The sequence below is a fragment of the Epinephelus lanceolatus genome, chromosome 6 (genome assembly GCF_041903045.1).
Source record: "Epinephelus lanceolatus isolate andai-2023 chromosome 6, ASM4190304v1, whole genome shotgun sequence".
Classification (NCBI taxonomy): domain Eukaryota; kingdom Metazoa; phylum Chordata; class Actinopteri; order Perciformes; family Serranidae; genus Epinephelus; species Epinephelus lanceolatus.
Genome location: NC_135739.1, coordinates 10,290,509 through 10,318,239, shown reverse-complemented (window position 1 = coordinate 10,318,239; position 27,731 = coordinate 10,290,509). Strand labels below are relative to the sequence as shown.

At 41.7% G+C, this 27,731-nt stretch overlaps 1 protein-coding gene across 1 annotated transcript in view; it reads right to left on the bottom strand.

Moving 5' to 3' along the window:
• Positions 1 to 27,731, bottom strand: part of tgfbr3 (transforming growth factor, beta receptor III) — a 91,965-nt gene that overhangs the window by 33,728 nt on the left and 30,506 nt on the right. Inside the window, exons 3-4 of the mRNA XM_033622870.2 lie at positions 27,372 to 27,559; positions 9,510 to 9,647 (exon numbers count right to left, since the gene is read on the bottom strand). Coding sequence (XP_033478761.1) covers positions 9,510 to 9,647; positions 27,372 to 27,559 — 326 coding nt within the window. The remainder of the gene's footprint in view (positions 1 to 9,509; positions 9,648 to 27,371; positions 27,560 to 27,731) is intronic.

Here is a 27,731-nt window from a genome sequence, read left to right as displayed (position 1 = left end):
CGAAATAGATAGATAAATTAAAAACACACTGATAGTTCAGATTGCGGAGGCAGAAACACCCTCCGTGTTTCCGGGGGGATCATGTTCACTTGTGTTCCTTCTGCTCAGAACTCAATGACCGAGGAGAACAATCTCACTCCTTAAAAATCCTGCTTACTTTCCACACAGCTGGCACAGAGTGAATACCTTCATTAATCACTTAAGTCTTCAGACGAGACACCAAGATTTAACGTTAATGGACCATGTGCATTTTGTTAAACACTAACAAGCAAATCTCCAAATGTCCATTGGACCTTTAAGACATACAAATATTTGTAGAAGGAGAAGAACAACAGAGTTTAAATGCATTCATTAGCCTTTATTAATTGTTTGCACATCTATAACCAGCCGCGCCAACATTCCAGCAGTTTGGGCATTATTAGCTGTCGGTTCATTAACAGTATATTTAGGGTGATGTGAATTTGTATTTTGGAACTTGAGGTGCCCAATCCCATTTCTTATTTTAACCCCTACCTCTCATTTTCAAATGCCGCTGTACCTGTTGTAACAGACAGACAAGGTGTAGTGGTTGAAAGCATACTCTATGCAATAGGACAAATGTTCTGATACGTCATCAGTAGTTGTCGATGGCATTAATTAACAGGGGCGACTAGTTTTTGTGTAGGTGCGTGTCCCTTTGTATTGTCTTGGTTCTCTGTTCCCTTTCTAAATTCAGCAGCACTTTGTGGAGTTTGATCAGCGGAGTTGATGATTGATGGATGAAAAGAGCAGCTGCTGCAGAGGTGAGTGAGAGCTACATTTTAGAAACAGCACAACAAACAGTTAAGTTTCACTTTTCCTGTGCCGGATGTTCTGCTGCTCCGTCAGTGCAAAGAGTACGCTCTGCGCTCCAAGGGTGTGGTCCTGTGAATAATCAACAGTATATTCCAACAGCGCCCCGAATCAACGGTCCAGCTCCAAAAATAGAGAATCAATATGTGGCGCCAGAGGTTGATATCGTGGCAGGCATCCACAAACGAATGTGTGAGAAACCCTGCCTTAAGACTTAATGTCAGATAGATGACAGTTTTTCTGATCAGTGTGTTGATGTGGGAGATATATCATAACACTATGTTTAGAGTATGCCTCTGAAAAACCTCCATTTGGAGGGCCATGTTGCCCTATCCATAAAGAGGGGTAGAGCTAAGTGGTTGGGGTAAGGGGTGATTTGGGATTCAGCTCTCTTTCACGTTGTGTCCATCTGCGTTTTAGTTGTACCAGTGGATAGTATAAAAAAAGATGGATGACATGACAACTCCCCAAAAGTGCCAAAACATCTAAATCACCTCCTGGTGGCTGGCTGCAGTACAGGTCATAAAGCCTGAGACATGGGCCAAACTAAAAACTCAAAAAACACATCAGTAAATTTTTCCCAAAGATGGTTTCTGTCATTTTATGTAGTTCTTATCACACAGGGCGGTATGTTCAAGTGTTCGTTTTTCTGGATGGCATTAAAAGGGGGTTAGACATCATGACTGACAGCTATGTGTGCCAATCAGTGTGCTTATGTTCAATGGTGCTGCTTGTGATTGGTCGGACAGGTGTTTGGGCGTCACAGCAGAGTTGTTATGACGCAGACTCTGGCTCCCAGTGACGTCACCAGTGCAAGATGGCAGTGGCTGTGTCTGGGATATTTTGGCTTCATGTTGTGTACAGTGGGAGGAGGTGAAGATGTGCTTTCCATCTTTATTTACAGTCAGTAGTTGCATCTGTTTTGCGCTAATGCCTGTGCTCGCTAAAATTGCCAAGCTTTGCTGATTTGTTTTTGTGCGTGGTACTTTTTCTTGGTTTTGAGCCCTATTCTAGGAAAAGACAGCTTTCTTGGGGCACACAGTGCTACCTGGTAGAGTACACTGTGGCCGATTTAATACAGAGATAGATCGATTAGTTGAAGAGTAGGTAGAATTTCAGTCCCCTGAGATTTTCTTTGTTTGAATACAGCCCTATATTGTTGTACAGTGGGGGTCAGTGGAGACATCTTTATACATAGTGTATGGTTGCACTTGTTTTAAGCAAATGCCTGCGGTCACCAAAATTGCCAAAATTTGCTGGTCATTTGTGTTGGTGCCCCATTTCAGTAAAAAAGAGCCTTTAAAGTGCTGGAAAGGAAAGAACAATTTCTTTCATGAGCTTTAGTGGAATATATAAATCTAAATAGGTAGAATATATAAATATAAATAGACTAGAGTGCTTACTATTTACATAAGCGGTCACTCAATACTCTAAATACTGTTACTTTCATACTGTCGTGTTAAGCAAAAAGGTCCAGAGTTCTGGAGTAGAGAGTTCCTCTGTGCTGCCAACTAAAGCATAACCTCACTGTAAGAAAACAGAGCTCATCTCTTATTAAGCAATCTGTTGCTATTACTGCCAAAAAGTATCTTGAAGGTAAATTTTGTTAGCTGCGAAGGCCCTGTAATGTGTTCTGAAGTTAAAATACATGAAAACGGAATCTAACCTCGACTTAAGAGGAATTCCTCAGACTTGGCAGCTGAGTGCATACAAAGAATGTAGAGGAGAAGCGAGTTACATACCATGGGGACCGAGACTCATGCTTTCATGTCCGTGATGGTGGAAACTCATGTACTTATGTTTGTAATGGTATTTGCAGGCAGGCAGTTCTCCAGCAACTCAAATGGCAGCTCCTGTCTTAACTAATATTATATATGTTTAAAGTTAGTTAAGATAACGCCTCTCTTCATTATCTCTGCGATAGAAGCACATCTGTCAGTACCCTACATGGGCCAAAACATTTAACAGTATAATTCCTGCCCGTTGTGCCTATGAGCACCAACATATTACCTCCATATGAGCAGTAAAAAGGAGACGGCATCCAAGTGTTTGAGATCAATTATCACAGAGCTGTAATCCTCCACTGAGCAACACCCTGAGCCTGGGAAATCACAAAAGGCTGTTTAGAAATAAAGAGGTGTTACAAACAGAGGAGGGGGATGGAAAGTGCAGAACGGGTTGATAGATAATATGAGCATGCAATAACTCTCTGGTGATATTAATGTGATAAATGCCTCTGTGGCTGATTTGATCTCATCTCTCTTGATGAGATACGGGGAGCTAATCACACTGCAAATGTGCGTGTGCTCCTGTGAACTGGCAGCCTCTTTTGTGGAGAAAACAATACCATATGTTTCAGCGCCATTCGGGAACGTTCCTCTGCCATTCCTGTCTCCAAGTAAAAACCAATAGTGGCTACCCATGGTTTCCATTAGCAATTACGTACATTGAGAGCTCGTGTGAGAGCGAAACAGCTCATACCCTGAGCTGTAGACTAATGAAAGAACTACAGGAGTGAAAAGGCGAAGCTTGGCAAACAAACAATAGGCAACGCGAGCCAACAGCTAAACTTTACAGTGTTGTTCCATCCAGAGTCACAAAACATTTGATCCAGATCAAGCCTTTCAAGCAGAGATGCAACACAGCCCCCTCCCCTAACCATCAGAAAGAAATATATACACTTGGCCACAAAGTCAACACAACACACTCTGCACATGTGTCTCACTTGGAATCCTGGTGTCCCTTGGTAAAATAAAATTTGGCATGATTTCAGTGTTTATATTTCATGTCATTTTAGACCCATGATGATTCTTGCCTGCTGCCGATTGACGGGGAGTACCGCAGAGAACATGTTTTACAACAAAAGTCTGGATTCTGGCCTTTTAAAAGGCGGCAGGGACCAGTGGCCAACAGCAACAGTGTGCTCAACATCTCTGAAGGTTTTCCAGCAGGCAGCCCATCTGTGTCCACGGAGCCCAGAGCACCGGGACCAGGAAACAAGGACTGGCAGGCCCGAATCAGAGTCCAATTAGCCCCAGGAAACAGCCTCTCCAATGGAAAGGCAGAGTGAGGGAGGTCTGGCAGTGGGTTTCTGTTCTGAAATGTTAAGCTCAAAACCAGTTCCTCTCGACTATGTTACTGTAAGACCTCACCACAGCAGCTCCTCCACCTGAGAGGCATGGATCACTAAGTGCGGGAATTGGCAGTCACTAATGCACCAAGATTTCTGCATCTCTGATCCCGGTACATATGTACTTTTGTGGCAGAAAAAAAATCCTCCCCCGATCATATTGTCCAATCATAGCAACAGTAACTAGGTGCGGCAGGCCTGCCAAGCTTTGGATTTCACCATATGTTGGAGCAGAGTGCACAGGGCTGCAGTAAGAGACTCAGCGTGGAGGGTGGTATCCCTGTTTTAGCTTAAAAAGACAAAAAAAGGGGCCAAAAGTGTAACCACTTCCCGCTAGATACTGGAATCCTGCTTTTGTCTGACTGTCTGAAACCAAGGACACATCGTTTCAAAACTTACTGTGAATTCAAGTGGTAAATATGTCGCCAGCATTATTAAAAACTGCTTACACACTGTGCAAGAACAAGAAGCTTGACAGGCGCTGTTGTGATTTCTCCCACTACAAATGAGAGGCCAAGTAATTTATTTAGACCTAATGTAATACTCTTCAATTTAAATCATCTCCTCTGCTAGAATAATTTTTGTTTCTTGTGTACTGTGATATTTTAGATAGGCTTACATAATACAGACTCTAATAAAGAGAAATAATAACTGTCAGGTACTGTCAACACATTGCTTAGCCTGGTTGCTGACGCACGGCACAGGTTGGGACATCTTCTTTGGGAAAATCGTAGACTGTATAAGATAATGGATTTAGCCACCATGACATCTTCTATTGTTGAACTCCCTGCGTTGAAGCCTCAAGTTTGGCATTTTGGCCCTTGCCATGTTGGATTTTTGGAGCCAAAAGTGACCATGTTGTGACCAGAGGGTAACGCTAGCTGCTAGCTTGGGTCAATGGTTAACTGTGATAATGTTAATGCTAATTTTAGCCAGTAAAAAAAAAAAGTTACTTTTAGTACAACCGGACGCTGAACAAGTGTTTTTTTGGGAAACCAAAACATTACAATTAACTTTCATGAGCTGGAAACATGCTGTAATTCAAACAGCTATGGCTACACCTATACTCTGGGGTAACGCCATGGTTACGTTACTTAACTGACGTTGTGACCACGCCCTTATTATGCTTATAACTTTGAGCCTTAACAGTATTAAACAGCCCTGTACAGTCATCCTTAACGGGGATTTTAGCTACAGAGACCAAACCCGTTCTTTGTACCAGGCTGTACACGTGTTTATTTCTGCTGTAAAGTTGGGCATTTTAACATGGGGGTCTATGGGAATTGACTTGCTCTTGGAGCCAGCCTCAAGTGGCCATTACAGGAACTGCAGTTTTTGGCACTTCCACATTGACCTAATTGTTCAGCCCTTGGGTTTGGAGCTTGCAAAGAACTGAAACAGTCTGACGTTCTTCCGTTCATATTAGAGTAAAGAGAAGGTTGGTGGTTGTTCGTCCAGCAGGATGATGTGTGGTATTTGAGTTGTGTGGCATGTTAATGAGGTGTCACTGTGGAGAGAAGAGGAGCAGCATCTAGGACGGTCAGGCTGGCGGATAAGATACCATCAGCTTGCACTGCCAGAGGGCTCAGTGCTGTCACTCAGACACAAAATACTTAACACCTAATTCAGCAGGGCCCCCTGCAGTCAGTCAAAACCATTAGCTCAGCTTATTCTGACTGCAGGGATCTCCTTCTTCACTGTTAAGATTCTCTTTATCTCTACTCGCCTCACTTGAAAATCATCATGTGTCAGATGCAGACAAGTATTGTACTGAGGGCCAGCAGAGAAAACTTATAACTCAGTTTTGTCTCAGAAAGAACACTTTTGCTCCAGTCAGATAAATGGCTGAGCATGTGTAGCTACTGTAAATTAATCGGAAGATACACATTCCTCTAACACAGAGATGCGTCTTATCTCTTAAAAAGTATATTCAGAGCAGCCTCTTTTTCTTTCATTACCCGTTTCTCTCTGATGTCCAACATCATTAGACACACAGCAACAGCCCTGCCTGGACTGAAGGCTTAAATGATGGCTGTCAGCTGTTTTCCATCTGCCACCACTGACAAGGGGAGACTCTTACTGTGATGCTGACCTGCTGGTCTCTGCAGAAACACCCATCTCACTGGCCACACAATATCACAGCTTAGGAAAATACAAGCAGGCCAGATGCACATTTGTCTGCATGAAATTCAACAACTTCTCTTGACACGAGAACATTTATTCCTATTACCACAGGAAATGAACATTAAAAGGAGCCTCATGTCTTCATGTTGTTCTCTGAAAGCTGTGATCCTACTCACGCACAAGAAACCTATAAAAAGGGACCGAAAAATGTCTTTCAAGGCGAATTGTTTTGTTTAGAACAACATATTTTCTAAATTTCACTAAGAATCCTCTTCAAAGAAATAATTATCTGGATGCAAGATGAGTGAAAGACGTAACCCTATCCTTAAGAGGTGACGATGTACTAATAAATCTGCTTGAAGTCACATGTCAGATAAGCCTAGAAAGTTTCATATGGTCTAGAAGATGCATATTAACACTGGCTGCTCTTAAAATCAAAGGAGCCAGGACAAAGCGAATATGTCAGGGCAGCAGACGACTTTTTATATAACGTGTGTGTGTGTGTGTGTGTGTGTGTGTGTGTGTGTGTGTGTCTGTGTCTGTGTCTGTGTATAGCACAAGGATTTTGCAATCCATGGATGTTTTCCTCCATGTTGTAGTGGCTTTCACAGCAGGATGTTTTGCGCACGAGAGGTAAGCAAGAAAACTCTGGACCACATGTGGAAATCATTTGTGTACCTGATACCACATTCTTGCAGATTGCTGTGGTGTTAACGTACAATTGAAAATGATTACTTCTGGGAAGCCAAAAATACAGAAAAGCCTTCAGAGCATATAAAGGCAAAGAGAAAAAAGAGTTTTCATCGCAATATACTGTAGTATAGTTAAGCCGCGGCTGAGGCTTCTGAGGTCTCATTTTGTCATGATTTTCTCATGTGATACACACCCTTTGAACATGGGCACTGAAGCAGTCCATTTTTACATTTTTTATTAAGTTTCCCAGCGAGGCCCCCCGGTACCTTTACTAAAAACGGCCGTCTCTCCAGGGGACCTGGCTCCAGATACACTGAAATATCCTTCACCAAAACTTCTTTTATTCCCCCTGCAAATGTCCCCAGGCCCTAAATCTGGTGTGCTTTTTTCATATTGCTGTGACACCTCTTGCAAATGTTAAGTTGAATTTATAGACAAATAAATGCACAATTTTTCAATTAAATACACTTTAAAGGGGACCTTTTACGCTTTTACTTATTTTCTGTCCGATATATAACGTTATAATGTTGCCTTTTTGTATTAAGCCTGACCAAAGTTTAAAATAATGAGGTTAACGTATGTAAAACTAATCCCTGTAAGCAAAACCTCAGGCTTCAAACTGTTCTGAATACTCTGTTTCCAACATGTTTTTCTGCTTTCGAGACAGAGGGCAGCGACTGCAAGTGCTTTCATTATATACACTGCTACATGTAGCTACATGCTAATTTCAGGGAAACATGTAAACTTGATTGCCGAAGTTGTTAATTTCTCCCATATTTCTGATCATATCCCTGCTAGAGGCTTTTATTATTGATTTTTAACGGGAGAAAGTAATGCTATACACAGTCATTCCTCAGCTGCCAACACACTGCTACATGTAGCTACATGCTAACTTCAGGTAAACATGTAATTTTAGTTGCCAGTGTTGTTCATTCCTCCCCGATTTCGGTTCATATTCTTTCTGGAACATGTGCAGTTGAGTTAAGAAACTTTTATTATTGATATTTAACGGGAGAAAGTGCCGCTTTACACAGTCATAATACACTGTTACATGTAGCTACATGCTAACTTCAGGTAAACATGTAATATTAGTTGCCAGTGTTGTTCATTTCTGCCCGATTTTGGCTCATGTTCTTGCTGGAACATGTGCAGTTGAGTTAAGAAACTTTTATTATTGATATTTAATGGGAGAAAGTGCCGCTTTACACAGTCATAATACACTGCTACATGTAGCTACATGCTAACATCAGGTAAACATATAATCTTGGTTGCTGATGTTGTTAATTTCTCCCTAATTCTGTCTCATATTCCCACTGGAACATTTCCGGTTATGTTTTAAAGCTGTTATTGGTGATTTTTGTGGTTATGCACAATAGTGTTACTCCTGCCCGCACCATCTGCACGTTCCCACTCAGCTCAAGAACTTCTCATTGTGATGACATCAAGGGTTTTTACAAATATTGAAAATTTGATGTGTCCTGTTAGCAGTTTTACAGATGTCTCTTCTATTCTGGTGGTCTACGGGGAAAATGCATTTCGGGCTGCACCTCTTTTTGTTGTTGTTGTTTTCTTTGCTGCAATACTGCGAGTGGCCACTGGGAAAAATTGGAAACAAGGTTGAGCGGTGTTACTTGGAGCCTGAGAGACCAATCCAAGCACAGTAAGTATGAGGACAATAAAGTGTTTTTTGACCAGTAAATCATATAAACATGTATTTTTGGTTCTACTACAAGAAGTATGAACCTGAAAATTAGCATAATATTTAAGTTTTGCTGCTACAGCCTAAATTGGTCTGGTGTGATCAGTAGTTTATGGCAGCTAATCTTTACTGGCTTTATCACTATTTGCTACTTGTGGACCTGTTATTCTACAGTCTAGCAGGTAAATTCAATGTGCCATTGTCCTGTAACTACCATTTGTAGCCACAGTCATGGCTGTTCTGAAAAAGTGTCACTTTGAGTCAGTGATGAAGACTTCTTTTTTGAGCGATCGAATGTTGCTAATGTTTCATGTCTGGATCAGCGAGACCTCAAGCTGGACACCAACTTATAGGATTATCATTATTTCCAAACAAAGTGGTGATATAATTCAGGATATCAGCTAATATTAGAAGGTGAGAGATCACCTCCTTACTCAGCGGAGCTTTAGTGGTTTAGTGTTTGCTACCACACATTCCCCGTTGTTAGGGTTTTCGTGGTGTACGGATACGCCCTGTCTGATTTGAACAGCTGCCAAGCTATCAACAGGACCGTTAACAGGAGGGAGGGAGGCCTGTGGTTATAGAGTGTGAATAAAGCTGAGAAAGCACATTTCATCATTTTAGATAAATAGATTTTACACCACGATGTGACAGAGTGATACTGGTTTGGTAACATAATGCTAGTAAAAATAAAATCTCGCGATTGCACATTGAATCATTAAATATAAATCAAAGAATATTATTGTTAATGAAACTTGTACTTATCTAAAACTACTTCCATAATTGTTCATAATTGTAAAGTGTTCGGCTGTAGCTAAATGTGTCTGTACTAAAACATTATGTATGTGTGTGTACAGAGATGAATGCCTCTTGCCGAGTTTGGAAAGGCCTCCTCTGCATATTTACATCGCTTTAAATATTTTGCTCAGAGAAGAAGACTTCTGAAACGGGAGGACGGTTTAGCCTGTGAGGAAATGAATACACCGTTTTTAGGAAGTAGGATTTAAAGGCTCTTAGAGATGCTGGACTCACATGAAAGGTACGTTTAATGCCCAGGGCCAGGTTCTCTGTCTTGATCTTCCAGATGAGTGGTTGGGGGGAGTTGAGCACAAAGACCAGCGGCTTCTGGTGGCGCAGCAGAGACTGGATCGGCTTCAGATGCAGCTCAACCTGGTGAGGCAAAAAAAAAAAAGGGGGATTGAAGTCACATAAAGCAACAACACACTGGTAAAAATAAGTACACTGAGAGAGAGAGATAAGAGCATAAACAGAGAAAATTCACAGCACATGACATGATCCACAAATGTCACAGCTTTGATTTTTTCCATGTTGCTTGTAATGACTAAAAATATCAAGCGATACAGTTACTATCCTGGTGTAACTGCAGTGCTATAATGTTGTAGATTATTGCTCTTTATCAGGCTTTGTGGTTGTTTATGTACTCACTTTGCTGATAAACTCACAAAGACGGCATGCTGTGTTCTCCCTAAAAGGCACTTGCTTAGCTCTGATATGTAGCCTCAGCGGGATCTGAACTTTCACACAGTGGAGTCTTTGTTAACAGAGGGAAAAAATAGTAAGTGGCAGCTCTCTGTTACCATCTCTACAGCATGCAACTATGCCTTTGGTTCTCAGACTGCCATTAAAATAGATTTTCACAGTCTGGTAGTGAGATGGGGAAAACAAACTACTTTGGGACCTCAAATGTTGTTTACTTGTTTCCTGTGCTAGACTTGTCTGGACCAAACTAGTCAGATAGTTCATGACTCAAGCATATTTTTTAATTTACCCCCTTATTTAAAGGGACAGTACACCCCAAAATTAAAAATACATGTTTTTACTCTTACGTGTAGGGCTATTTATCAGTCTAGATTGTTTTGGTGTGAGGTGTAAAGTGTTTGAGATATCAGCTCTAGAGATGTCTGCCTTCTCTCCAACATAATGGAATGAGATGGCGCTCAGCTTGTGGTGCTCAAAGTGCCAAAACCTGCATTTGAAAAACTCAGCAGCAATGTCTCTTTGTAGAAGTCATGACCGGGTCAAGATAATCCGTAGTCCTTGTGAGCAGTTTCATGAAGGAACTAGTTTCTTTCTAATGAACCACACTCACCAACTGTACCACCGCGCAAAGGGAAGTGTGCATCTACTTATGGACGAGATTAACGTTAGCTAGCTCAGTGGTGCGAGGTGAACTCAGGGTTTTTATGGGTTTTTTTGAGACCAAGGTGGCAAAGGCCTGTGGAGGAGGGCATCTTGACAGCTGTACTTTTAGATACGGTCCCCCCCTCTATTAAATATTAAAGGAGGCCCCCACATCCTTGAGCTTTACACTGCTGACTTGTATAGAACAGACGTCCTGCGATTTTCAGCCTTCTATGATTATATTTACCATTTACAGCAGGCACATCCTGACAGCTGAGAGTATTACTGTCAGGTATTGTCCCCCCTCTATTAAATATGAAAGGAGGCTGAAAATCACAGGACATGTCTGTTCTGATGATACAAGTCAGTGGTCCTGAAATGTGTGTTTCTCTTCTATGATACATATTCTACATCTCGGAGGTGATGTCTTTCCACATTCAGGCTTCCTTTGCCTTTCAAACAGGGCAGAGCTCCGTGGGAAACAGTAGGAGTGACACAGCCCGAGGGGAAACCGGGATCTGACACAACATTGGAGGGAGAAACAGGTCCATGGAGCTGTAGGCTGGACTAATAAACAAGCGTGTCACACTGAATGCACACCACTACGTCATCGCTTTGGGTTGTGAGCGCACATGACGCGCGTCTACATTCAAAGTAATGGGTTTGTGTGCGTAAAAGACACTACATCTGAACGCGCCTCATGCACACACACGCGCTTTAACCAAGGCGGCGGCCAAAATCACCCAAGCGGCCCGCCTTTGTCTTAGATAGGCAGGGAAAACCCTGGAACTAGGTTAGCGGGTGTAGCTCACCTTCAACATATCAGCCTGGTTCGGTTCACTATCTAACATCCATCGCAACCCACTAAACAAAATCATAACAATGAGCAGTAAAATAATTGGACTGGAGCAGGCATCACTCATCAACATTTACAACAGAAGGGTTAAACTAAAAGGTACACACATAGCCTCAGATATCACTCACACACTGCACAGCCACTACAGTCTGCTACCTTCAGGCCAGAGATACAGATCACTTGCATTCAGGACTAAGAGAGCCATGTCAAGCTTTGTACCCACATCCACCCGGCTCATGAATGCCTGACCTATGTGTGTATATGTGTATGTATGTGTACATGTAATTTGTATGTATATATATATGTACATGGCTCATGAATGCCTGATTTATGTATGTACATGGTTGTTTACACCACTCCTTTAACTTGACCATGGATTGCTTTTATTTATTTATTTACTATCCATATTTTTAACAATTGTTTTTATCATTACCTATTCATCATGTACTCATTGTGCTGGCAAGCTTTCTTCTCTCCAATTTTTGACTGTTAATTGATGGTTGATTGTTAGTATTTGCTGAATTCATGCGGTATATTATGTTGCGTTGCTGGTTATGTGAACTGTACACGCACTGATGCTCTGCACAAATGAAGTTCCTAACGGATAAATAAAGTTCTTTGAATTGAATTGAATTGAATAGCTCAGTAGAAAGAAAATAGTTCCTACATGAAAATGCTCACAACAAGGTCTGTGGATCATAACTTCTGAACATTGCTGTTGAGGTTTTACAATGTTTTTTTGTGCCTTGAGCACCACAAGCCAAGTGCCATCTAGTTCCATTACACTGGAGAGAAGGCAGACATTGCTCCAGCCAATATCTCCAACACTCGACAACTAAAACCAGAACAATCTTGAATGATAAATAGCACCACAGGAATATGTGGTTTTGATTTTGGGGTGAACTGTCCTTTTAATCAAGAGAAAAATTAACATAAATTAAAAACACATAGTTACAGACAAAAAAACATAAAAACTCACATTACAAAAGAGAATTTCAAAAGTTCGTTTCATAACAAGATAAACTAGAAAGATCAACATCTGAAGGAATGTGCCTCTGGTTCTTTTATTTTGGACTTAAAAGCATTTAACAAGATTAATTTACTGAGCAACAAGTGATTTTGGAACATATTCCATGCCGAGGGTGCACAATACACATATGCCGTTTCTCCAATTTCCGCCAAGTGAACTCAAACTCATTTCAGACAAGGATCTGGCTTTCATCGTCCTCTTTGCAGATCAGCAGAACTTTTTAATTGTACCACTTAACTAATAACATTGCCATCACGCCAGAGTTATTAAAAATTCTCAATTGTTCTCTCTAGCTTTGATGAGAAGTGATACTCTGGAGGATATGGTGGTCTGTCTGACACTCTTCTTTAAACTTCCTCCCCTCTGTATTCCCAGACTAATCGTATTAGCCCCATCCTGTGTGTCAGCAGTAAAAGCCTGTTAATCACTAATTCAATCCACAAGGAATCACATTATGTGATAAAACGACCCCTTCAGTAATTTAATCAATCACAGCTCGCAAAAATATTGGCCCTTTGCTTTTCTAAAGAAATGGAGCCTTTGGGCTTGGATTGAAGCTAATAATGGAACAAACGATCTGAAATTACTATGACGGTGATTGTAAAAATATGTTGACAGTTTAATGTTGAGCGTATCTGAACCGTGGAAAAACTGTAGAGAACATTTATACCGGTAATTTGTTTGGATGTGGTTGAGGCGCGTACATTATCAAGATGAAGATCTACATCTTTAACAGAAACCAGTACCATTTTTCTGGTACAATGCATTTCTGCGTCACTCATTCAGTCACTACAAATCAGCAATAAAAATCAAACGACATTACTGTACTCTTTAAGACTAATTTGTACAACGACAACATAAACCACTGATGGAAGAGTCTGTTAAAAGGGTTCTGAATCAGTGTCGTCCTTCATTGTGTATACTATATTACTATATTATACTATATTATATTGATTGTTTGGACAATAATAAAATATCTGCTGACATCATAAAGTCTGCAACGATATGATTTTGACTCAATTAAATTCAGGGGCCAGTGATCAATATAAGACGACATCAATTATACTCTCATTGTCTTTTTCTTGGGTGCTTGTTGGCGCTAGGCTGCTAGCACTGTTTAAAGGTTAAGGAGGACAGAAATGGGAACACAGTCATACTATGGGAATTTCAAAACAAAGGCGTATCTTAAAGATGACGACATTTTATTGATGTTTTAACTTTGAATCCATGACATTAAGCGGTTGATCATTTAATCAATGCATCTATCCAGATCAATGGATCGTAACACCCTTACTTTAGACTAGAGGATGGCATCTTTTTGGGAATTCTGTGAGTCACATGATTCCTGTGGGATTCCCATGGGACTGGAGTCAATTTTGCTATCCATCACGTGACTGAGATGGGACAGGAAAAAGAATCAGTGGATGCCAACAGGATGGTAATCGTAATATCAAGCTAGCAACATAAAGTTTGCCAGCAGCTCCTGGCTTGTTTCTACAGACGAGAAAGTAATGTTTGTTAAGATAATATTACCATGATCACTACGGTAATTTCCATTTTGCATTGATGGTAATTCCCATTATGTGTTAGCATCAAGCTAACACACGGAGTGCTAGTTGTCTGCAACATGATTGAAGAATTTAGAACCAGAATAAGGTGTATTATCAAGTAGGTTTTCACTTACAAGGATTTGCCTGCGTGTTTGGTGCTTATTCCAGCATTAATCTATACTGTATACTTGATTAAATAAGCACAGCTTTTATAGCTTTTTTATATATAAATGTGCATTTCTAATATAAATAAACGCTATATTCTTTGTAAAAACACAACATGGGAACAGGATGGGATGGGAGTCATTTTTCCGAGATAGGGACGGGACAGGAATTTTGTTTTTTCTCTGTCATGGGATTGGGATGGGACAGGAGTGAAACCTCACTCCCTTGTCACCCTCTACTTTGGACAGAGCCAGGCAAGTTGTGTCCCCCTGTGTTTTCAGTCTTTATGTTAAGCTGAGCCAATTGGTTTTGTGGCTTCAGGTGAGACTGTTTTGTCAACTGCTTTTTTCAAGGTCAAGAACGAACTTTGAACCTCATCAATGTCTTCAGTTCAGTGTGATGCAGACCATAAATACAGGCCTGCAGTTTAATTCATAGACAGTAATCACCATTCCAATTTCCATATTGGTCAGAAAAAATGTAATTATCTTGTCAGTAGGCAGGATATGAAAAATATTGCCTTCTATCGCTCTCTCTCACGCACAAACCTCTCCAAGCCAACTGCATGCCAGACTCCTGTCTCCCATAAAAGAGATCCATTCTATCCAGTAAAGTATGATTTCTATCTTCTGGCAGATACTCTGCATTCAAAGACTTGTCACTGTGATGCCGCACAAAGCCATTTAACAAGGGACACCGACAGCAGAGACAGAGTGAACAAGAAGCATCAAAACCTAATTATCAGTCCTCAGCAGATGTAAGCCCCGGAGGAGAGCAACACAAATGAGTATTTAGTGATGTGGTCCGTGAAAGTGCTGCACAAATCATTAAAAAGTCCTTCCGAGAGAAGAAAATGGAAGAAATTACTGAATGGTTATCTATGAGGCAAGCTGGATAGTGATCCAAACAAACAGATCAGAGACTCAGAGACGCACTGCTCTCTTTTTTTTTCGTATTTGCCTTCCCGTTAGTCCAGACTGGAAAAAGCGTGTGTATCGCTCCTTTGAGAGCAACAACCTAGATATAATCATACCTGGCTTGGCTTTGAGGCCCCTGGCTTTGAGAGATGGAAGACAGAGGTAGAAGGAGAATGAAAATGAGGGAGAGAGTTGTAAAATATGAGGAATTTTAAACCCAGACAGAAACATTTCCAGAAGACGTGAGTCACCTGAAAACACACACACAAACAGAGCACCGTGGAGAGGAAGTGCCAAGAGGCACTGATGGTGGAAAAGAGAAAACTGCTCATTATCTGCTGTTCTTCAAACTCTACCGAGTAAACAGTGATAATGCCAAGCTATATCAGCCCTGACCAGAGCTGGGTTGTACAATATAAGCGATGATCGGGACTCAGCAGCAGCTGGTGTTCATCTCTGCCCACGGAGTTGCCGTCATGAGGTTTGGTAAGACTGGTGCGCATAGCAACAGACCTTGTCACACAGCCAGGGTGTAGAGAGAAGAGGTGCAGAAACACCAAGCATCAAAGTGCCTCTAATGGTGTTCGCAAGGATCAGGTGGCGCTGACTTGTCCCCTCTACCTTTATGGGACCCTGTGGGGAGGGTCTGCTGAGGACGGGAGGCCACGCCTGATTGATTATCAGGAGGCTGGCACAAGGATTTGGGGGTCGAGGGTCCATTACAGTTACGGCGGCACATTTGCCAGCAGCCATGGATGGAAGCTTGTCTAGACCTATCACGTTACTGAAATTACACTCCACACAAGGGACGACAGCTGTAGCGAGGCAAGCAAGGCCCGTCACAGAGCATACCATTAGTGGTAGTAGCATGTGTAAACAATGGAAATGTTAAAAAAGAAACAATACAGCCTTGACTTTAAGCTCTAAATCAACTTCAACAACAAACATACTGCCAACTGGAACGCAAACTCAAATGATGAATCATACACAAGCCTTTTTATTGTATAACAAAGCCACATGGTTAGATTTAGAATGTACTGATGCCCGTGACACTGTAATTGTGAAGCTTGATTTGTTTGTTCTGTCTTGAGCATGTGGTTGCAATTTCATGACCTTCAAGCCGGCTAAATCACACTGAGTTTCAAGTGTGCTTCGTAAACACTGAGCATCAACATTGTAACGCGACACTTTTACAGACAAATATTGTGCCCCGGCGGTGTAACCAGCAAACACCCTGCAGTCAGAGCTCTGTATCAGCATAGCTCCCAGTCCTTGCAGTTTCCTTTATTGACAGAGCTGATTAAGTGCCTGATGATCCCTGTTGGTTCAGAGAAAACCCAAAACATCCTCTAATTAGCCAAAAAGTAGGGCTAATCTAGAAGCACACTCCCCCTCCCAGGAAATAATAATCACAGAAAGCACAATGTATTCCATGACATGAAGCAGAGACATGCTGAACAATGTCTGAACAACAACAACAACTGGCTTTTAAATAGGAGCGAGAATGGGTCTGAAATAGATTGATATCCAGATTCTAACAAAAAACTGTTAGATAAACTTCTGCACGCTAAACTACGGAACACTGCAAAAGTGGAAAACAAAAAGAGCCTGGCTAAGAGCTCGAAAGTCATGGCTCCAAGAGGAGAAAAGCTCACAGCCTGGGACCAATCATACTATGTTATCTGATGTGTGTGTATGTGCGTGTGTCTTGTCTGTCTGGATCTTGGTTCTTTCTGGATCACTGAGGGTGTACAGAGGGAAGGGAAGCTGGACCAAAACCTGGTGACCGCTGTTATCAGTGCCACCCACATATTTGGGTGCGATGGGGATGCTACCTGGAGCCTTTCCCCTGGACTGTGATGGTAATCAGCCTGCGCTCGGCTCAACGCCCATACTGGAGAGACGTCAAAGTGAGACGGGACCTCTGGATAGCAATCTTTGAGTGATATGGCAGAGTGTAGGACATACTGAAAAAAACAACATCAAGGCGAGGAGACGGGGTCATCAGGACAGACCAAGATAACACTCAGATTAGATTAAAGTTGAACGGAAATTAAAAATCCTATCTGCAAGAATATCAATATAAACTCAATATATCACCTTAGTGTTTTGATTTGTGTACTTACTTGGAAGGAAGAAACTAAAGTTTTATTTATTTTTCTACAGTGATTGTGGCTCCTACATTAGTGTGTTCCAACAGACAATGTTGGTGCTATAATTTTATTGATTGTATCGTTACTGAATTATTATCTTAATTATTATACCATTTATTTTGGGTAAAATCCCAGCAGGAAATGCAGCTATATTCAGGTAAAGAACTCCCCTTTTTCATGGCACTATCCCCAGTGAAAACACAGCAATGTCTCAATGCAAAAAACAACTGCTTTTCATAACACTACTGCTGTTGGAAACACAGCAACAGGTCGCTTTAAAAAACAACAACTTTAGATGCTAAATAGCCGCTACAAATGCAGTGAAGACCAGAAAAACAAGTGTTTTTACTGTTTGTTGGCTTCGAACAGTGTTCTGCATTAGTCTGAAGCTTGGCAGGTGTCTTGCCTTGGTGTCACGTCATTCACCATCCCCTCCACCTCCCAGTAACAAAGTCAGATCATATGCTATGTCACTTTAGCAGCGTTGATATGATACTTATGAAACATGCAAATGTAACGTATCTGTTGTTTGTACACCGATTAAAATGACTTGTTCATGTTCATAGTTCACAATTTGAATTTTGAATTAAGGGTGCATTCACACCTGGATAGTCCAGGGGACTCGGTTCGATTGGGCAGCAAACGCCGAAAAATTTTACACCTTCATATGGTGCGGTTCACGTTCACACTATACTTTTTAAAGCGGACCAAACCACCTGGACAACGTCACGCAGTTACAACTGCTGCTCGTTTGGGGGTGGTATTTCCCGAAACAACCACTGACCAGGATGAAAAAAAGCACGAGGAAAAAGGAAACCCGGCTCATTGATTGGCCAGGACCGAAAAATGGAAATCCATTGTGGGTAGCCACAAGCAACTGTGATATATAGTCCTCTGACCATACACTAGTAAGCGTCTGCACCTCTTCACTACTCTACATCTGCCCACGAGACATTTTCCAACTTTTTTTTTTACCTCTGCTTCTCCCGTTTTTTTTTCTGCCCAAAACACTGCGCTCTACGTCACTTCCTCTCTTTGGTTCACTTCCTCTCTTCGGTTCGCTGGATAGTCTGTTTGAATTTCCCACTGTAAGCAAACCGCACCAGGGTTCACTTGTAAGTGAACCAAGAGCCCTAGTTTTCAAGCGGACCAGGGTTCGCTCGTTTGGTGTGCACCAGAGTTCAAATGAGCATCCACACCACTCCAAACGAACCAAACGATCCGTGGAAGGGGACCAGGGTTCATTTAAAGCGGACCAAATAGCACCAGTGTGAATGCATCCTAAGTCCTAATAGTGACTTCGGATATTCTACACAACAAATCTACTTATTTAAGCACAAAACATCACACAGCACAAAACCTTACCAAGTATATTTGCTGCATAACCCAAACCACAAATGTTTCACAACATTAACCATGTGTTATAATGTGTTTCAGCAGTGTGTCACATTAACACGCTAAGAGCCTGCCCTGTCCTTTGCTATAAGACACCGAGGGGTGCGACAAAGTGTCGGTATTTGACAACCTGGGTTGAAAAACATATGACATTCCATGACAGCATACGGCCATACAAAAACCTGAGCACAAGTGCAAATAAAAACATTGCTGGTTTTGTGTGTGCAGTTTGACTTGTGTGTGAGCTCTACTCTTATCTGACACTGTGCTCTCGCCAGCTGTTTGTGCCTGGTGAGCTACTCCAGCGAGTCACTCATACAGTCAAAGATATCTCCGAATTCCAGCTGATAAAACAATCATCTGCTCTGCCTCACCCTGATTCAGAGCCAGTGGCTGTGTTTGATGTTGCCTTTGGTAATCTGATTAGAGAAAGATGGCAGATTCGAGATATCACCGGCCCCTTATGTTTATTTTCTACCCTATCACCCGACTGTATCCCCAGACAGGCCTCTTGTTTTTAGTTGCTTGTTTTTACTCTACAGTTTGCAGCAACAGGGGATCTAGGTGTCTACATAGTGCCAAGCTCTGCATCAGCACATATGTGGTGGTGGCTTGTTAGCAGGGTGCAAGAGGCCACTTCAGTGTGTGACAGAGGGAACATATGGAAAAATGTTCAAACTTGATACCTACACCATTGAAGCAAAGCAGAAAGAACTGAAAAGAACACTTCAGGATGAGGTCATTGTTTTGGTAGAGCATAAGTGGCAAAACACCAACACCTTGAGGTCAACAGCCAACCGTCAAAAAGATATTTTGCCTCAGAATCCCGAGAGGTTTAAAGCTTGGATGAAATCTGAGCAGCACTAGTCTACAGCACGGCTCCGTCTGACTGTAACTCTCATTTGTTCTCTAAATCCAGCGCATTAGGTCTTTTATATACAATATATAATTGAATTTTGAGAAAATGATTCTGCTATTATTTCAGGAAATCACTACCCGCAGATACATAAAGCCACAGCCAGGCACTACACTCTTTCCTATGACTTGCAAGCCCAAAACTGTCACTTTACTAGCCCTCTTCACGCTGGCTCTCAGCCTGGGCTGTCTTTCTTTTAGAGGCCCACAAGGGTGTAAGAGAGAAAAGGGGCTTCTGTTACTTTGATCAGGACCACTGGAGCTGAGGAAATCATCACTCTTTTCTTCAGACGAATGTGAATAACAGAAATAAAAAAATATAGATCATCCAGGCGAGCTGAGTACTGGTCATTTTATGGAAAAAGAAATATGAATCTATGAAACAAACGGCCCACTGTCTAAAAGACACGCTGAGTAAAAATCCAGAGTATGATGAAGATTGTTGGTTTGAAAAAGCAAACTAGCCAAATGAAAACAGACAAAAAATCTCCCTTATAGGCCTTTTTCATGGAAGACATTTTGACTTGTCGGTGGTGCAGTGGTTAGCATTGTCATCTCACAGCAAGAGGGTTGCGGTTGCCCTTCTGTACAGAGTTTGCATGTTCTCCCTGTATCAGTGTGGGTTTTCTCTGGGTACTCCAGCTTCCTCCCACAGTCCAAAGACATGCAGGCTAATTGGTGACTCTAAATTGTCCGTAGGTGTGAATGTAAGGGTGAATGGTTGTCTGTCTCTATGTGTCAGCCCTGTGTACCCTGCCTCTCACCCAGTGTCAGCTGGGATAGGCTCCAGCCCCCCCGTATGTCATTTCAGGATGTTAATTAAAAAAAGACAAGTGCTCTTATTTCTTAGGTTCTTCTTCACCAAACTGGACCAATGTACCACTGACTGGAGAAGAGAAAGTTTTCTGGAAACAGAGGCTAAATTCAGGCTTTGAGCTAAATGCTGGAGTGCTCAATGCTAACATGGTGCTGTTAAGCATGGAAACAGTCATACCGTAAAACCTCAATTAACAGCCGGGGCTTTTTTTTCTCCAATTACTGAACTCATCCGGTGTGTATTTGTGACAGGATTTAAATTCCTTGCTCTTACTCGTTTTAAAGCGCTAGAACATTACGAAACCCAGCATACCGACACAACACCTATTTGTCCTGTTAAAACAATACTCACAACTTGGATTCATTTTTATGAAAAACCCTTTTGATTCTTTTGAGTGGTGAACCCTTACAGACTAAAGGAGTATAAAGAATTGAGGAGTGGACACAGTCAGACTTCACAGCCGCTCCAGAGATAGAGACACCACCTTTTTGTCTCTTGTTTACCATGCTGGTAAGTCTGAATGAATTATTCTTTGGTGCTCGTGGTTTCAGGGAAATGAACTGAACAACTTAACAGTGGAGAAGGTAATGATGTGTAGCATACTTCTGCCCGTAGCTACTAGAGCTCATACTTTTATTAGTGATGCATCAAGAGCAATAACAGAAAATCTGACTGATTGATTAATGAGTTTAGACTAAAAAACTCCATTTAGGTTTCAGTCTTACAACAATAAACGTCCTTCAATCATATGCTATGCTTTCAGCTCAGCAGACATGAACACATGGCTTGCACATCCCTAGAATACTCTCCAAAATATTATTGTGGGTATTTGTAGCTTCAGGCTACTTGAATGAATGATTAACATATTTCCTTCTTCTGGTGTGTTATTCTATGGTGACTCCGAGCCCTTTAAATGTGAGCAGATCCCAGACAAAGCACTGTGCAGAGTCACTACTGAGGTGTTCTGTTGCACTTAATAACTCAGCTTTGGTGTGTAGATTGGCCAGGAGCCAAACTGCGTATTCTGAGTCAGGTCCAGCTGTGCATTTCTTTCTGTGGATAACAGTTCATAGCCCTTAGTTAATACCCATACTGAATGGGTTCACTGGTGCAGGCAGGAAACAATTCATTGCTCTCACGTCTTCACTGAAAATATGGACAAACTGCGAGCCGTGACTTTCACACATGCATGTGAAGGAGATGTGAAGCAGGCCTCACACATCGTAGTAGCTGCAGGATGTGTGTCTGTGCTCGTGTGTGTTTAAAACTGTCTGAAATAGACCATGCGATCCCCTTTGTCCGCATTAGTCCATACACACCGTGTGCAATAGCAGATTTATTCTCCCACCTGGTCAAGACTTGGCTGTGCAGACACTTAATAAGGAGTCACTGGAGCACATCATGTTCTCCAGCAGCCCCTCAGCCCAGACAGTCAGTCCAGCACAGCCAGAGCTCAGCCACAGGCACCTCTTGTGCTGCAGGCCATCGGTGAAAACATCCAAATACAGTCTGCTCCGTGGCCCAGACACCACTTCCTCCCCCATCAGCAGAGGTGAAGAGGCGCGCTCAGAGAAAATCTACATATTCACAGACTGACCAGGCACCTCGCTGCTGGCTTTGAAAATAAGCAAAGCATACATATGCAAAAGCAAACATGGAAAAAGACCCATGACTGAGAGTGAAATCAATGTGGACGCTTCCAAATCTGACTACTGAAAAACACTATATTTAAAGGAGTAATTCACCATTTTTGGAAAATACTCTTTTTGCTTTCTTGCTGAGATTTAGATGAGAGAATCCACATCACTCTCATGTATCTATACTAAATACCAAGCTACTCCCATGAAACCACAACTACCTCTGAACAGAGCTAAAGCAGCTCAGGCCATCCAGGATTTTGCAGGTGTTTTTTGGGACTGAAGCACTCTTAAATGCTTGACTTTACAGCAGCTTTTCTAATCATACATGTTGCAATGTTTTCAGACATTTTTTTGCAATGAAACTGTGCCAGCAAGTTAAAATTACAAACACAGTTTTTGTATTATTCTTTCAATATTACAGGCAACTTTTTCCAGTGAGAATAAAACTGCTCTGTACTGAGTTTGTGATTTACACTACACTTACATTACCACTGACCATGTATATTTAATCTAACTCACTGATTATTTCAGCACCTGTAATCGATCTGGATGCAACAGCCTCTGTCATAGTGATTGGGCTTGTCTGTTTTCAACGTGTTTCAGCCATTCTCCAGGTGTGTTTTGTAGAATTTCGTCTGTGTTCCACCAACTGTTTACACCCTGCTTTCAGGCAGAACATCAGGGGACTGTGGTGCACGATCATTAGCAGTGATTTTTGTTGGTAAATGCAAGACATTAGTGTTGCACATCTCTGCATCTTCACAACCACAAACAAGATACTGGTTATGTTGTGCTGGGGTATTATGGTTGGTAAAACTCACAGGAAGCTACGCTTATTTGTCAAATCTGCAGAAAAGTTGCAGCAGTTGGATAAAAATGACACTAACGATGGCTCTGTTCTATTGAAAAGTCTGAGTGAGTGTGACACTGAGGGAGCATGCACAGTACCAGGACCCTGATATCAAAGAAGCTAAACGGAATCAGTCAAATGCTGTCAATCTTCTCACCTAACTCTTGACAAAAACAGCTCTTTTCATGTAATTGTTCCTTTAAGAAGGTGTCCTCTAATGGTCTCAGAGGCTAAGTTGAATTTAACACTCAACTGTTTACAGTCTTGGGCCTGTTTTGTCAAAAACATCTTAAATCTAAAATGACAAAATACAAACTGGCAGCAAATCCAGCTGTATACATAGCCATATTTTAGCAAAAATATGAGCGTTTGGCACAAGTGGAGCGTACAGATGGACAGAGGGGAAATGGATTATGCTGAAAGAGTGGTTTGAGAAGTTTAGGTGAGTGTTTTATTTTGCCATGAAACTGGGATGCTCTTGGAATTCACTGTAACGCTTGTCAATCCAAACTGACTATTTTCCTACACAAAGGAACAAGCTATAAAGTTTTCAGAGCCACCTTTCAAGGTTTGAATTCAAAAAACATTTCCAAGCGAATGTTTAAGAGAAGTGCTTGTGGTGTTTCATGGTTGGTTTTTAAGAGGTAAGTTTAAGAAACCTTCCACTGCAAGAGATAAGCCTCTGACTTGCCTTGCTTTAAATATGCCTCAGAAATAAGGCATAGGTTTTATCCTTTAGACTCACATTGGCACTTTTTCACAGCCTCCTAGATGAGAGGATTGTTGCCCAAATGTGGCCAAAGATGTTAAACATGTTAAGATCGCCTTGGTTTCAAGCTGTAATTCCCTTTTTCCACTGGATTATCACCTCCTCCAGTCACGAAATATCACAGATCAGGGGCAGATTGTGTCAATGAGACCACAGTCTGACGCACTGTGTGCCCTTGTCGAAAGCCAAGTACTTCGGAAGATGCTGCTTGCGTCCGAACAGGCCAACCTGTGCCCACGACCCAGGTGGAAATGCAATCAAGGACCGGAGTGGGAGTGGGGATCTTATCTTATCGCTACACTCACGGAAACGAGTTTCTGCCGGGCCACCTAATCTCAACCAGAGCTGGGTGACCTTCTACAGCCAAGGCTGTAGGCAGGGGAACAGACAGCTGGATTTCTGCCTCCTCCGCAAAAGTCCTCACTTGACCATGGAGGTGATGGGTTACCAACAGCTGGATAAATTGACGTGAAGAGATGGATTTCACAGAACCTCAAACTGAAGGTTTCACTGGACTATCTGTTACAGTTGTGCTGTGAGTGGTCATTTACGGAGCTAATTATTCTTTACATCTGTTAAAAAAGAACAATGTCAAATAAATGAGGCTTTTTTTTCTTTCAAAATTTTAGATGGATAAAATTCCGCACAGAGCCAAACACAAAAATGAAATACTTTCACTTCTGTTCTTCTCCCTCTGCTTTAAATCCCAATAAATAAACTCAGTAGATGACTGAAAAATGTTAACTTTGGACAAAATAAATGAAAGCATACAAAAATCACTTTTACGACCAGACTTTGTCAGTTGACTATATTCATGAACCATTATTTGGTCCATCACCAGCAACAGGGTCTCTTGAGAGCAAGTAAAAATAAGGTTTAGATGGCCCGTCTCATGGGCTGTGACAGCTTCAACAGCAGCAAAAATACACTCAATATTGTTTGGTTTTCTCAGAGGAATACTTCAGCGCCAAATGACCATTTCTGTATCAACTACTCAGCCCGTGTTAAGGTGAATTTGTCCTGCCCTGTAACTACTCTGACTCCTCCACAGTACACTGTGTGGAGTAAACATGATGGATTTCAACAGAAGACAAATCCTTCTCATTGTTAAGATCACAGATCATCATTTAACTTTGTGTAGTAAAGCTTCAGAACAAGCACAGCCACTGAAACCAGAGTGTAATTTCTGTATTTACCTGCTGATGCAGCACATTCACACACACTGTGTTTCTGTATATTTGGCCTTGGCAATGTTTGAGCTGACATCAGCAGCAAAATTGCAATGGCAAGTCTATACATGCTGCTTTTCACACTGCTGTGACTGAGGGGGAAGGGAACGTGGGACAGTTTAAGAGCCAGATACAGCGTTTTCAAAGGCCGTGGGCCCATGATTCATCTTCAAACTCTGGCTAACTTTGAAGAGTTCTGCCATGAGACATGTTTTAAAGCACCTGAAGACAGGGAGTGGTTTTAAAACCGACATCAACGTTTGAAGCACTATCAGGAGATGTGCTGACAGCTTGAATGAGCACACTAAAGAGTTCTGCTCAAAACAAATAAGGGGTTGGAAAAAAGACTCAGCACAGACATTTAAATGACTGACTAATCACTGTCTTGTTGCTTTACCCTTTAGAGAGTCCAATGTTAGGTAAGCCCATGTGATCATGAGGTTTGGAGCAGGTTTATTTTACCATATCTAGTGGAGCCTCCAAAAACAAAAACAATGACATCGAAAAAGAAGTGTTAAAGCTCAGTAACACCAGCATTTAAAACAGCAAAAGTTTTTAGCAAAATCAATGAGTTTGCCCACAGGGTGAAGTAAATCTGTGCATATTTTGAACATCAAGTTCAACTGTGGTGTGCTAATTTGCACCACTTGATTAGCAAGCCATCTTGACAGGGCTTACCTTCAAGGAACACAGAATCAGAGCGTTCATTTCTGTTGGAGTAGCCTATTAACTGCTCCACAAAAGAGGCCTGGTTTTTATAAAGTTATGAGACGGGAGTCCATGGTGCAAATATGCCCCCTTGAATTAACAGTGCAAATATATTGTCCCGCTAGAGATACTGAGTTGGAAATAAACAGTCAGTAAGTTTGCCAGCTTTTTCTGCTCTTCGATAGGTGTGTTTCCATTCAACTGGCCAGCAAATTTAAAGTGAATTTTTGAAATGTCACAAAAAAGAAATGTGAATAAGACACGTTTACGTCTAGTTGATGGTAGGGTTGGGCGTTGATGTCTATCGTGAACCACCCAAATAGACGAAAACACAAAGATACGCACTCATCAACCACCTGAACACGACTCAACCCACAAACAACTAACGTAATGCTTTATAGTAGCACAACTGTCAGAACTGAGGACTTTCACAATGTTGAATCAGTGATTGATGAATGACAGCCATCGGCCCAAAGCTAGTTAGCAGTATAGGCTTCGCTTTATACATTGCTGTAATCCACCGTTACATGGGGAATAAGTAGAGGCTGCAAAGCAGTAACCAAACAAGTTGCCTCAGCCATCAAACCCATCTACGAGAGAAATATGGAGAGGTTTACAGGAATTTGTTTCAAATAGGCAAGTTTTAATTGTTGTTTCCAGGGTCCGAAAATTAACACCCGCCACAATAAAAGCCCTAGAAATACACACTGCATCACTGCTTACCAGGGTTGAAATGACTTTTTTTGTTTACCTGCCACTGTGGCTGGTGGACAGCAAAATCTACCAACAAGGGATCACTGTTTGCTTCTGATTTTGATCTGGCCTCTTCTTTAAGTTTGTATCAACATAACACCATAATATCTCAGTAAAATGTGCTGGAACAAATGTATATGTGAATCAAAAAAGCCAATTTATTATTTGGCCGGTAAAAATATGCATCTACCAGCCACCTTGGCCGGTATGTCAAAATGTTTTTCAAGAAAGGCAAAAACCACCTCGAGCAAGCATGAAAACCTTTTTGGCCATTGAAGAAGTTTTATCAAATTTTGCGTCTTTCATGCAGCTTTTTTAATGTGACACTTCAAAATGCACATGAAGATACATTAATGGAATCACAGCTACGAACTCTTCATTGAATTCAATAACGTACAATCCTGAAAAGAGCAGTCTAGAGAAAACAGAAAGAACCTTGGAACAAACATCAGCTTGTTTTCACCTTGCAAGTGTTAGCCATTAACTTACCAAACAGAGTAGCTGACCAGCTAACCATGCAATAATCCTCCACTAACAAGCCTCTAGTGCAGCCTATGTTATAGATGAATTTCACTGTGTGAGTGGGCCTTTACTACCTAGCTTTGCCCAAGAAGCTTCCTCCAAGCAAAAAGGGAAAAGGATTGGCCGCTATTATCAGGGTCACTGGTTAAAAATAGAGCAAACAAGGGCAGTGGAAATAGCGAGAGCAGCAGAGCTTGCACTCTTTATCAGGCTGAACAGTAAAGTCCCCAGTAGATGACAGGATGTGGCAGACAGATCATCTCTCACTGGGCTATACTGTAAATGCTCTGTAAATGCTGACAAAGCAATACACAACTCTGCCTATACTGATTGCGATCGTGGGTTTCAAGCACTGTTAAATGCTTTGCTATATACTATTTTGGTCCTTAGTCTGATCTTGACTGGTTTATTGAGGAGTTAATTATGGTGGTAGAAAAAAAATAACTCAAGTTTAGTTTCTACTTGTTACTAAGAATGACTCACTTCAGCCGGGGTGTTGTCTGGTCCCTCTGGAACATGTCCTCTCAGGTTGATGATGTGGACCTCCTGAGGGAGGCTGGTGGTGCCCCTGCTTGCACAGCCTGACAGGGCGGTGAAGCTCTTCAGTGTAGCCTGCACCGGGTGTCCAATCCCCACCGGCAGCAGCTCACAAGGGCTGCGAAACAATGGCCCTGCGGCGTAGAAAAGAATACTGTATGAATCAAATGGTACAGTATGTGAAATATCACGTCTCACATGATGATGACCTGTTTATATGCCCCATGGCCATAATCGTCCACTGCAGAAAGGAGTCAGTGTTACAACAGAAAAGAGGGTGCAGCTGTCTTCTTTTCAACACATAGA